Here is a 12565-nt window from a genome sequence, read left to right on the forward strand (position 1 = left end):
TGCCCGTAACCTCGTTACTGTGGAGGCGAGGGTTGGTGGGTCGCACAAATGTTCACGTGGGCGTCGAGGTGCCATACCGTAGTGGCTTGCCAGGAGAAGGCGGTACAGCAAGTGTACCGATCACCATGTTTTTCGTCTGTACAGGGATAGTGTTACCCTCTCCAACACGTGGGTTTTCTCCAGGTGCTCCAATTTCTTCCCACATGAAAACACTCATTAATTGGCAAAAAAAACATCCCAATTGCAGGACCCTCCTGAAAACAAAAAATAATTTGACTCAGTATGGCAGTGATGTCATAATAGACAATATTTTTACACACACCCACCGCTCCGCTCCCCTAATCTTCCGACCCCAGCAGAACCAAGGCATGTATCACATCTCAGCAGGTGTCACAAGCCTGTTGGATCATTCCGTGACTTCAGCTCATCGAGCCCATGCTTGCAGTTGAGCTGCAGCTCCTCAAAAGGTCGACTGTCCACGTTTCAGTGTTTTCGCACGTGTTAAGAGAAATATTCAACCTTGCCAGGTAAACTATCGAACAAAGACGGTCACTGTAACGCGTGCTTTCAGATGCGCTTCTGCAGCAGTCTGGAACGTTCTTCCTTCCAATATAAGGAAGCCACTGGAGCTATGCACTTTTAAATAATATAGATTGAAAACTAATTTCTTTAGAACTGTTTTTTTATGTTTAGTTTGTCCTTCCCTGCACCTCCAATTAGCACAGTTGGCTACGTACGGTGCAAACGACGTTCAACATAAATCCGAATTTTGGTGATGGAAGTGTGTACTGCAATGGTGGTGACTATAATCGTCGTAATGGTGCTTTAGTGTAAGTGGGAATACTTTTTCCTAGTGGCAAGTGTTGAAGGTGGTATTGGTGGTAAATTATGGTAATTTTCACAACCGAATTTAGCAATAAAAAGGATGTTTCATTTGGAAATATGCCAAACATTAGGGGAAAACTTCCAGCATTCAAGACACATTTGAGTTATGGAATTTTACTTGATGATTGGCATGTTTACAAATGAGGCATCATGCCTATTGTCACATTGTCGTGAATATTTCCTGTCATCTTGCTGGTGACCAAAAACGATAACTGATGTGACAAAGACGCATACATGTGAAAATTTTTATTGTTTGGTTGGTGAAGGGTTTCACAACACAACACATATTTGGAGATCATAACATGGTCAAACCCACATGTCAAATGTGAATCGTGATACTGCCGACAAAAATCTGTGTTAAGTGAAAAAAGTTTTGATATAGCAGGTAATGCTCGTGATCGTGATAATAATGGTGGTGGATTTCATAGCGATAGTGGTGACAGTGGACATAGTGATGGTGAATATAGTAATGGTGATGTTAGTGAACTTGATGATGGGAATGATAGTTATAGTAGTAATGATGAGAGTGATGGTGATAATAACATAGGTAGTGAAGATTAAAGAACAATGTAGATAGTATTGTGAGAAGTTTACTGAACGTGATTTTCTGGCTGAAATTAAGCTATAACTGCTGTTTGATGAATCTTTGGAGTGTTGTGTGACATGATGTCCGACGTTGCGCTCCACATTTTGGGAGCTTCTGCAGGATCGAAACGCAGGGCGCCATGCTGAAAAACACGTGCTACACCCTGAAAACATCAGAGAGTTCTGCAGAAAAAACAATAAATCCAAGGTGGTAGTATAGTCTTTGACGATAATCATCAGCAGGACGTGGCTTCATAACAAGACGTCACCCCGCCCACACGACAACCGCCACGGTGCCACCACCACGGCTGCTGCTGCTTTTTCCACTGCGGTCGTCACGAATCGAGTGCAGGCGACAGGGTGAGTCCTCGCTCGTGAAGTTTGTAACGGTAGCGGCTCCTAGTAGAGGCGCGGGGCAGGGCCTGGTCCGGAAAGCGTGTCCACACTGTCAGCTGGAAAGAGACCAAGCGGGAATTGCAAATGTTGTGGGTTTACTCTTCAACACACCGACGAATTGGCATGTTTTGTTTACATGACAAACTAATTGGCTGTGTCGGGTGGTGGTGGGTTTAACCACACATTTATATTTACCCGATTTAATCCAAAAAGAGCCTCTATTAAAGAACCGCAATCCTACGGCTTATGTAGTTTGATCGCCACGTGCAAAAATATCGTCCTACAATTTTCATATCAGGGCTCTACGACCCATTCGGTCAATATTGAGTCGTGACATAGCCAACATGGTGGCGCATAGCATAGAATCGACAAGGATCGATTATCGCAACTCACTACTCGAGAGGTCGTCTGGCAGAAACATTGAGCTGCAGCATGTACAATATTATTTGGCACGTGTCGTGATGGGTACTGCAAGATCCGACCATGTCCATCTGGTGTTCGCTGAGCTGCATTGGCTTCCCGTTGCTGAACGCATATATTATAAGGTCGCACTCATTACACACATAGTGCTTGCCAGAAATTAACCACAACATCTTGCTATTCTCGTAAAGGAGCATAAACCATCACGTAAACTCTGGTAATCCTTTCAGTGGCTTTTGGCTAACTATTGAACACTGCATCGCATGCTTTCCGATGTGCTTTTGCGGTCATCTGGGATGCTCTTCCTTCCGATTGAGGAAATCACTGGAGCTATGAACTTTTCAATCTAAATTGAAAACTCATTTCTTCATAACTGCTTTTTGTGTTTTGTGTGTTGTCCTTCCCCCGCACCTTCGATTAGCATGGTTGACTACGTACGGTGTGGAACAAGTTAAACATACATACAAACAGTGCGACCGTCCCACAGCAAAGAAAGGGTGTTTGTATATCTTTGCTGGTCCACCACCACCACCAGCACCAGCTATATAAGCACAACAAACTCCAAATATACAGCAGGCGTCAGGGTTGGCATCGAACCTACGCCCTCCTGTATACCAGGCGAGGTAGTTCAAATCTCGCCACCGTAGTTTGTGTCGTAGAAGAGTAAGAGCTGCACCAGACCTCAACCACATTCCACAATCACCTGCACAATCACTACCACCACCACCTCCAAAACCATCCCCCTACCACACCGTCACCGTCACGCGTGCGTTGTACGGGAGCGAGAAACCGCACCAGGCCATCGACGTCGCGCGCGGCTCCGCTGGGCAGGGCCTGGGCGCACAGCTCCGTGTGGGCTTGGTGCGCGACGGAGCGGTGCAGCGTGACTCCATCGGCGTCGTCCACGTCCGAGTCCGCCGAGAGAAGCACCACCACATCGCCCTGTCACAGCCAAACGCGCAGAATTACTTCGACCACACAGCAGCCACCCTGACGACAATTGCCCCAACCGAAACCGTATAACCGCGCGCAATCGCTGGGCGACTCCATCGACGTCAGCCAACGCCTATATCCGGCGCCGTATTATCCTGACGGCCGTGGCCACAACAACCATGAAACCACAACAACCATACAACAATCATAATCCATCCGAATATGTATTCATATTGGAGAAATCCGATGAGCTATAAAGCTCTTTTCACACAAGTCCAGTCGGGGCAGGCCAGAACGTTACAACAACAAACAGTACAAAATAAACGATAGGAGTGCAAAGTATAGGAGAGGTAAACAAATCACTTTAAAATATACATAAAAATAAAACTATTTTCATCTTACGAGGTAAAGCCCACTGAGGTATTAGCTTCTTTTTTATAAGTGACCCGGCCACAAATGATAGCTCAACGAAGCGGCTCATCATGTGGACATTTATAGCAGCAAAATAAACAACACAGCAACCACAAATAAAAGAAACACCACCACCTCACTCACTGCCTTCTGCGAGTTGCAACCAATAGATAGTGCGCGAATAGAAGAGAATGCACAACACTGTATTGTTGAGCCAAGTGAAACGAGAAGGAGTGGAGGAGATTACACACCGTTCACCATTCATACATAGCGGCGATGCTGAAGTAGTAAACTAAAGAGGCGCGCTCACGTGCAGTGTGTGGTTGAGCAGCACGCGGCAGTAGTGGAGGAATGCGAGCGTGGCCGGCACGGAGAAGCCCAGGGCGGAGAGCGAGTTCACGCTGTCCACAATGAGGACCGGACGTTGAACCGGGGACCCGGGCTCCGAAGACGACAGGCAGTGCTTAACGGAGGTGTAGAGATCCCGCAGGCTTTCAGAATCTGGGCTGAACACGTACACACACATATAACACATACAACAGCTTTATTCACCGCAAAGTGGCCGTGATGTCACCATAGTGCTTGAGTCAAGCTACGTGAAGCTTTGAAAGCTCATTGGCAAGTCACGGGACAGACCCAGCCAGACAGATGCAACACCTGTGCTCCCCACTATGCCACCTCTCAGCATTTTTGCCACCTGGCACTGCGATCCTTGTCATGAGCAGCACTCCCCCGCACTCCATTATTGTTGGAGCGTAACTACCTCCAAACTCCCCACTAGCATCCTCCACAAGCCTGCACCCATTTAAAGAGAAGCTGCTTGGGCATACGGTTGCTGGGCTACATGATCCAGACAACACAGCCCAGAGGAGCTCACTCATGAGGCTGTGTTCAGACCTTTCAAAGAACTGAGCTCCTCACACAATTCAGCTTGGTTAAACCCAGGATGGTACATAGGCAGGCCAGCCTGAAGGTTTCAACCAGTGCAGACGTTGCTTTAAAAGGGTCCACGTTCTGCAAGCGTAGAGAACAGAGGGCATAACTAAGGACGACAAGATCCGAAGCACCATACGGAACAATCGGCCAAGTAGCTTCCATTACAACTTCACGCAGCCAATGAAAAGATAATGCTGTCCGACCGATTCAATTATTATCTTATAGTTTTAGGCTGGCTGCAGTGTGTCGCGGGGACTCGAGTTTAAGAAGCAAAGCCCGAGGGAGAGGCGGGATATCTGAACGCCGAGTAACAAGGTGCGGTTATATCGGGCTCACCGCAGGACACTGCAGGGGAAAGCCGGCTCGGCACGCTCCCCTGCTCGGTCGAGGGTGAGGTCCCGTAGCGCGGTGAGCCCCTCCAGCACCACGAGCTGCCCGTCGCGCCGCGCCAAGCCCAAGTTCACACCCTGCTCGCAACACACAGCCCCAAGGTCAGGGGTCACATCAAAGGGGGGCAACAATTTCTCAATGTTTGCGTTGAAACGAAGCGTCGAGGTGCCACGACGCATCGATTGCTACTGCTACGTTGGTTTTCGTGGTTGTGCTTTATAGCTTTCTGATGTTTTTCAACGGTTTTACTTAACTTGTAATCAAAATTTAGTCTACTTCCTGTTGTCCAATGAATTCCAAATTGTGCACACGTACTCAGATCCGGTGACAATGCATGCTTGTATCAAAATCGGCATTAATTAATCAATTAATTGGCTCTTTTAAAGCAATTAACATTTTGTATGGACGTCTTATTAATTAAAAATGTATTTGGGTAGGTCAAAAACGCCGCGGTCCCTAAACTCTGGAATCGCCTCGCCCAAGAAGCAGGCGCCACGTGTTTCAGGCGAGCCTGCTCCGTGTCAACGAGTTACGCAAGTAATCAATTAATTCAAGTAATTGTTGATGTGGGAGCAGGCACCGCATCATTGACGTACTTCTCGGCCGTGAGTTAAACGAAGTTGTGAATAAAACCGTTGTTTAAAAAAAAACTTTTTTTACGGAGTTTATTTACGGTTTAACTGCGTGTTGTTCGGCATGATGTCTGATGTTTATCTAAAGTCTGGGAGGTTCTTTGAAAAATGTGTTTAAAAGCATACTGAACAATAATTCATAGAAATGTTTTTATATTTTAAAAACATGTTCACCCAATCGTGCTATCAGTGTCACTTCATGAGAGCAAGTATCTATTCAGATATCTTGGCAGAGCATTGAAATTCTTCATGTTCCAGTCAAAATGTGACTGAATCGTGATAATTCACTAAATTGCAAAGGAGGTGAATTATCACATGCCTCATAACACGGAATTCAAGGACTCGTTGTTAAAAACATATTCTGAAACAAACTATAAATATATCAAATGGTGTGTGTGAGAATCAAGTATTACGGATCCACATGCTGTATATATTTAATGGGGGCAGAGCAGTGGCACAGTGGTTAGTGCACTGCACTATGAACCTGGCGACATAAGTTTGATTCCTGGCCATGGCTAATATCAGTGGCGAGTGCTATCTGAACCGGTCTTTTGACCTCACCTTCGTGACCCCACACCGATCAATGTGTGGTTGTATTAGGTTATACTATTCTAAACAATAATAATTAACTTTACAAAAAATATAATTTAACATGTTTTAATATAACTGCTGAGAGAAATCGCTAACCATTCTCATTTTCTTCCACTGACTCCAGGGACTGGAACTGCATATTCCCTGCCAATCGTGTTCAAGCCCGGGCCCAACATCTTTTTTACCTCAGCCTATGCCCACTCTCTCCAGCCAGCAGTTGCAATTTGGACACTATATCAATCCACATTGCATTGTATTGTTTGAGGGCGGCTCGGGTGAGCGAGTGCAACTTGCTTATGAAAGGTAGCCAAGTGGCCCGAAAAAAACACCTCTCTCGTTCTGAGTCAGCTCACTAAGGCTCCCAATGATAATGGACTCATGTAGAGCATCGACCACACGATGCTGAGAACCTGTGTTTGAAGAGGCAGAGGGTATCAGCCACCCATGATTAAAAGTTTTTCGAGTGCGGTGAATGTGGGGCCTTGAGTTGTGGTTAACAAGTGGACTCACCAGTTTTTGCGCGACTGTCGCGTAGTGGTGGAAAGATTGAGCCATCGCAATGAAACACACTTTCCAGCCATCTGTGAGGAGAGGACACGGAAGCAATTAAGCTGCATGGCTCATAGATCTGAGCGCTGGGATTCGAAGCCTGGGTTCGAATCCAGGCTGCTGTGCCTATGGTTAAACTGGGTTCTCAAATGTTGCGAGTTGATGGCTCTCAGCCTGATAAAAAATTATTGCACAAAAAAACCCATCACGTTAAATTTGGTTCTGGCCGTTACATGGCCTAGCGGTAGCACGTTCGCTGCTTGCTTCAGAGGTTTGCGATTTGAATCCAGGAGGATGCCCTGGTTATTAATTCGGGTGTTATAACCGTAAAAAAACACACTGTCTGCTTCACAGTGGACGTCAAAAATCCCATGACGCCATTCGAATTGAATCGGCCATTTGCCAACATCACGGTCCAAATTCGAAACATTCCATCAAGATGACTCAATTGGGATTACACGCAGGATAGTTGGCTCCTACTGTGAAACTACTGCAGACTATGTCTGTGAAACATAGTACCATCCTTCATGATAGTTTATCGCTATGTAATTATATGAACACTAAATGTACAAAATAATTATTGGTTGATCCTGCCCACCAGGTTCTCTGTTCGATAGACCCTCATGGGTCGAGGAGGCTAAGGGGTCGGCCATAGGCCTTGTGGCTGCACCAGATCGACGGTTACTGTCGAGGCTTGATAGCAAGGAGCTCGCAATGGGGGCTTTGTCAGGAGGGGCCCTAGGGATTGGGGCTGGAGGATGGATACTGCTACACCCTGCCTCGGCGTATTCTCCCATGAGAGTCAATCATATTTTAGAAGATGAGTACTGCTGACCTCCCACAATGTGGTACTCATTTTATTAATCCCAGACAGATGATGATAAGTTTCTGTTACATAGTGCTCTTCAAGCTAAGCAACCCAGGGTGCTTTACAAAAATAATAAATAACTCAAAAATCCATTTAACATTCACTGTGGTTCTAAAATGAACTATATAAGAAGCAATTATTCACGACCATTCATATGAAGAGCATATTGGATCGGTTTATGTTAAGTGAAGCAACACTTCTATCGGCCACCTTTTATGTAGGAGGAAAGGAAGTGATGGATGAGAAATCCTCCGTCTGTCTGGTCTTCTGTGAGCAGCACAAATGACCCCTCCTGCAATCGATGATCGTGATCAGCTTACAATAATCTTTCGGGATCTTGAAACTCATCAGTGAAATTCCAAGCATGCATCTCCCCCAGGCGTCTTTACATGCAGTTTTCAAGGTCAGGCTTTCAATTCGATTTTGGGATCAGCGTTTACACTTGCCTATGATCCATGACATTAAATGGAACTGAACTCGACAGATCTTGGAAGATAAGCAGAGTTAAGCCTGCCTTGTGCTTTAATTGGCGACCACCATGCCTAAACAGGTTGTCATAGGGCTGTGGGGTTATGTGGTGGCCATCAAAGGATAGTGGAGCAAAATCCATTGCTGTACCTGATGCAGGCAGTGATAAGAAGGCAACTGGCACTATTTGGAAACATATGTAGGATGAAGAAAAACAGGAATATTAAAAGTGTGTTGTTCGGGAAAAATGGAAGGAACCGGAAAGAGAGGAAGATCTGACAAAGAATGGCTTAACGACGACGACAGAGATTGGTGCCAGAAAGATGTGGTCACTACTTGATGTATATTGGCACGAGACAGAGGAAAGTGGAAACAAATGACGAAATGTGCAGTGGACACCTGTGGACTATCCGCCAATGGATCGTGATGATGACTCTACCTTTTTGCAGCCAAATCGATTATCCCCCCCACCTCCTTCACCAACCAAAACTGACCAGCATAGTGAAGTATAGTCAAATAACCAGCACTAGCTGAATGGCATGTGAAGACCCCTCATCCAAAATTGTATTGACAAGAAGGGCTGTACACGTATTAAAAATAATCCCCAAGCGAGCCGGTTTTAGAATCAGTTGTTTTTATTCTGTGCACCAGAAGTGGGACATCCAGCCTGCGGCTGGGCTTGAACCCAGATTCTCAAGAGGTGTCGTGAGCTTGGGCTGTACTGCTGCCCTGCCGTGTCTGACCTGTGGCTGAGGCGAGGAGGCGTCGAGGTGACCGTCACGGGAAGAGTTGCGTTTAAGTACATCATCGATATCCTTGAACCCGGTCATCGTGAGCGACCCCCGCCTACACCACAACAAAAGAGCCGCAATACCGTTCACTGTCAGCACGTGCTGATTGTGAGCACCAGTGGCTTTTCATTGGAAGGCCCGCGGGCCGCTGGCGACCCCTGGTGGCCTTTACTGTGGCCACCTGACAATACACAAATGAGAAAACACCCCATTATGCTGTCAAATCCCAAATCCCAAATGGTTTAAAATGTGGCGGCCCCTACACAGACTTCTTATCGGCAAAAATGGGCCCCCCTCTGAAAATCAGTGAAGAACACCGGCGAACACCACCAACATCTTTATATTCTTGGTTCTTTCGGTGACTTTACCGAAAGAACCAAGAATATGAATCCCTGCAGTTACAAAAGCTTTAAATCAAAACCACAAACATCGTCGGCACTTAGTAATGCTGCAGGCACTTGTGAAAGGAAAGTCAAAACTGGTGTTTTCAAACGAGTGAACTTGTCTCTGCCATAGAAATGTAGATATTTCTGACCCATATTCAATGATGGGAATTACACATTCATATCTGCCAGTCAATCGACGCGACATTATATATCACCCAATATAATAACCCTTATACTACATTGCCTTACAATGTAAAATACAAGCATTATTTAAAAACTAGCTCATCAGCTGCGAGTGTTGGCTTTAGCGTCACACGCGAAAGGAAACCGAAGTACGCCCCGTTCGATTGACAGGTTCCACTCCTTTTGCTCGTTTGGCCTGAGGTTTTTACATTTTAAATGACCGTCACCAGTGCACCAAATAATTCGCCTGGAATAAAAACACAGCAAATAGGTTACTATAAAATACAGTTCTTCGTCAATCCATGGCTAGATGTGTCGTGTGGGCATTGGGAGTTATTTAACCGTGCTTGCAAACCACTCCGGTTAGGGGCCGTCCATAAATGACGTCACGCGATTTTGGACGATTTTTGACCCCCCCCCCTTCGTCACACGGCGTCACAAAAAGTCAGACCCCCCCCCTCAAATATGACGTCACAAAGCTCTGCTTCCCCCCCTCCCCCTAAAAAATATTAAACATGCTTCAAATCGCTTTAAAACTATTGTCATTGTAGTGCGTATTTAATGTGGCGCTGCACTCTGATGTTGTAGGACAAAACATTTATTAAAAAGTCTATTTAATTAAGTAGAACATGTCTATATTTATTTAAAGTTGCGCATTTTTACGTGACGTCACATTTATCCCCCCCCCCCCCCATCATCACACATGTCTGACCCCCCTAGGTGCGTGACCTCATTTATGGACGGCCCCTTAGGCTTAACCCAACTTCGCTTCGGTGCCCAGATTTAGATGCATTTCGGCACGACGTGGTGCACGCTTGTTTTACCCATGAGTGTTTCGCAGGGCATCGTGACTAATTTTTTTTATATTATTTTGCCAAGTTTTCACAGCAGGTGGCGATGATTGCCTGTGATGGCAAACCACAAGACGATTATTTGCGAGTACGGCACTCTCCTCTCTACATGTTTTTAGCTTGCCAATGTTGTTTCTCTTGCCAATGGCGTCACGGGATCTTCAACCCCCTCCCCCCCTACTCGGTATGACATAGATAATGCTAGGGCAGTAATAACCCGGGCGGGCTGCTGAATTCGAACCGCGAGGCTCTGCAACGAGCGGCGAACGCTACAACTAAAGAATTATATTCTTGGTTCTTTCGGTAGAGTCACGTAGAAGGGAAATAATAAAATAATAAAAATAAACCAATTAAATTATCACGTTTCGATTGCAACACAAGCAATCGTCATCAGGTGTGAAAACCACAGCAAGAATGTTTTTTTAAATTTTGTTTTTTTAATTTTCTTGCTGTGGTTTTCACACCTGATGATGATTGTTTGTGTTGCAATCGAAACGTCGTGAGAATTTAATTGTTTTATTTTTATTATTTTATCATTTCCCTTCTACGTGACTTTACCGAAAGAACCAATAACATGAATCCCTGCAGTCACGAAAGCTTTCAATCGAAACCAAACAATAGTTTTTTTGTTTCGCTACGTAAGACCCCACTGAGCTAGAAAGCAGCTCTTTTTGTTCAGAAGCGACCTGGCTTTAACAAATTACGATCTCAACGCAGTGGAAATGTGTAGCGGCCAAACATTCCTCAAACGCACGCCGATTCTAAATGTGCAGGGGGACAAACCGGAGGGACCCGGGGGGGTGTGGGAGGGTAGGAATTAAATCCACGGGACCGGGTTCGTGTTTTCGGGATCGAACCGAACCCACGACCTCCTCCTTGTACACCAGGAGAGGTCAACATCTCGCCCACGTGTTGCTTGCCCCCCCCTCTCTCACCGCCTGTTAAGGTCACAGCGCCCCGCTTCGGAACGTTGTTGTCATTACCGACGAGAACCAGATGCGTTAAGCAACAACAATGGCGTGGACATTAACGACGAACCGCGTGTCCGACGTTTCACCACCACCCTCCTCCTCCATGCCCCCCCCGAAGACGTGACAAGCAATAAGTATAACCCGTAAAAACAAAGTTTTTCACTCTAAATCCTTTATACTCGTGGCTTGAGATGGCTGCCACCTATGGGTCAGATGATTGTCTGCAGTATTAAACAATTGGTAATTAAATATTTAATTTGTTTTCCCTAAACAGTGTAAAATTTTGGAATTTTTTTTTTCACGAACATTAATTGTCTCGCACAACGAGTCTGTGTGCAAAATGTCAGCTCGATTGGATCACGGGAAGTGGGTTAAAAAACGACCGAAAGATTTGCACGGTCGTAAGCAAGCAAGCAATCACGCAAGCAAGCAAGCAAGCGAACTTAATATAAAGGATTTAAAAACACCGTGAGCATGGCCCTGCACGGAGGCCAAACCGCTGGACGGAAATCCACCAGAGTGGAATCCGACGAAGGGAAGCGTCGTCTGTGCGAGAGGAGGAAAACGCACCCGTGAGATGTTTAAAAGGGCGACGCTCTTGCAACGAAGACGTCAACAAGGCGGACGACGATTTTTTTTTTTCACCGCGCTACAAATCATCAACCGCGCCGCCAAGTCTGCCCACTTGCCGCCGCCGCCTTGAGACGTGCGTCGCGACCGCTTTAATCGAGGCACGGGTCGGGGTGTTGTTGTTATTGTTGTCGTTGTTTAAATTAACAGCGAAAACGGAGCCGAGAAGTAAATTTGGAGAGAGCCGCTCGCTCCTGTTTGGGCCCTCGCGAATCAAGACAGCGGCCGAATGGAGGCATTTCCCGGGCACCGCGGCGAATTGACCGCGACGATTCAAGGGAGCGCGGTGAAAAGCCTTGTGGTGAGCATGGAATGGGTCAACAAGGGGCCGTCCATAAATGACGTCACGCAATTAGGGGTGGGGGGGGTCAGACATTTGTGACGATGTGTGACGAGGGGGGGGGGGTTGAGAAATGTGACGTCACATCAAAATGCGCAATTTTAAATAAATATAGGCAACACGTTCTACTTAATTAAATAGACTTTTTAATAAATGTTTTCTCCTACAACATCAGAGTGCAGCGCCACATTAAATACGCACTACAATGACAATAGTTTACAGCATGTTTTATTTGGGGGGGGGGGGCAGAGCTTTGTGACGTCATATTTTATGGGGGGGGGGTCTGACTTTTTGTGACGCCGTATGACGCCGGGGGGGGGGGGGGGTTAAAAAATCGTCCAAAATCGAG

The 12565-nt window shown here is 46.1% G+C and overlaps 1 protein-coding gene across 1 annotated transcript; it reads right to left on the reverse strand.

The window, feature by feature from the left end:
- Positions 1 to 1116: 1116 nt before the first annotated feature.
- On the reverse strand, positions 1117 to 12148 carry ELP6 (elongator acetyltransferase complex subunit 6). Its single transcript, XM_061577726.1, has 8 exons — positions 11817 to 12148; positions 8808 to 8910; positions 7807 to 7888; positions 6690 to 6760; positions 4903 to 5033; positions 3941 to 4136; positions 3082 to 3228; positions 1117 to 1922 (listed from the first exon to the last, which is right to left on the reverse strand). The coding sequence occupies exons 2-8, from the start codon at positions 8892 to 8894 to the stop codon at positions 1806 to 1808; spliced, it is 831 nt and encodes a 276-aa protein (XP_061433710.1). The 5' UTR covers positions 8895 to 8910; positions 11817 to 12148; the 3' UTR covers positions 1117 to 1805.
- Between the last annotated feature and the right edge of the window lie 417 nt (positions 12149 to 12565).

The sequence above is a fragment of the Lethenteron reissneri genome, chromosome 64 (assembly GCF_015708825.2).
Source record: "Lethenteron reissneri isolate LAM-NWPU_2019-01 chromosome 64, ASM1570882v1, whole genome shotgun sequence".
NCBI classification, from domain to species: domain Eukaryota; kingdom Metazoa; phylum Chordata; class Hyperoartia; order Petromyzontiformes; family Petromyzontidae; genus Lethenteron; species Lethenteron reissneri.

Excerpts from the sequence above, each read along its gene's own strand:
- ELP6 (XM_061577726.1), bottom strand. The coding sequence starts at position 8,894 with ATGACCGGGTTCAAGGATATCGATGATGTACTTAAACGCAACTCTTCC. Across the intron at positions 5,034-6,689 it reads CGACAGTCGCGCAAAAACTG|GGTGTGAACTTGGGCTTGGC; the intron begins GTGAGTCCACTT and ends TGTTGCGAGCAG. Across the intron at positions 1,923-3,081 it reads CGCGCGACGTCGATGGCCTG|CTGACAGTGTGGACACGCTT; the intron begins GTGCGGTTTCTC and ends GTCTCTTTCCAG.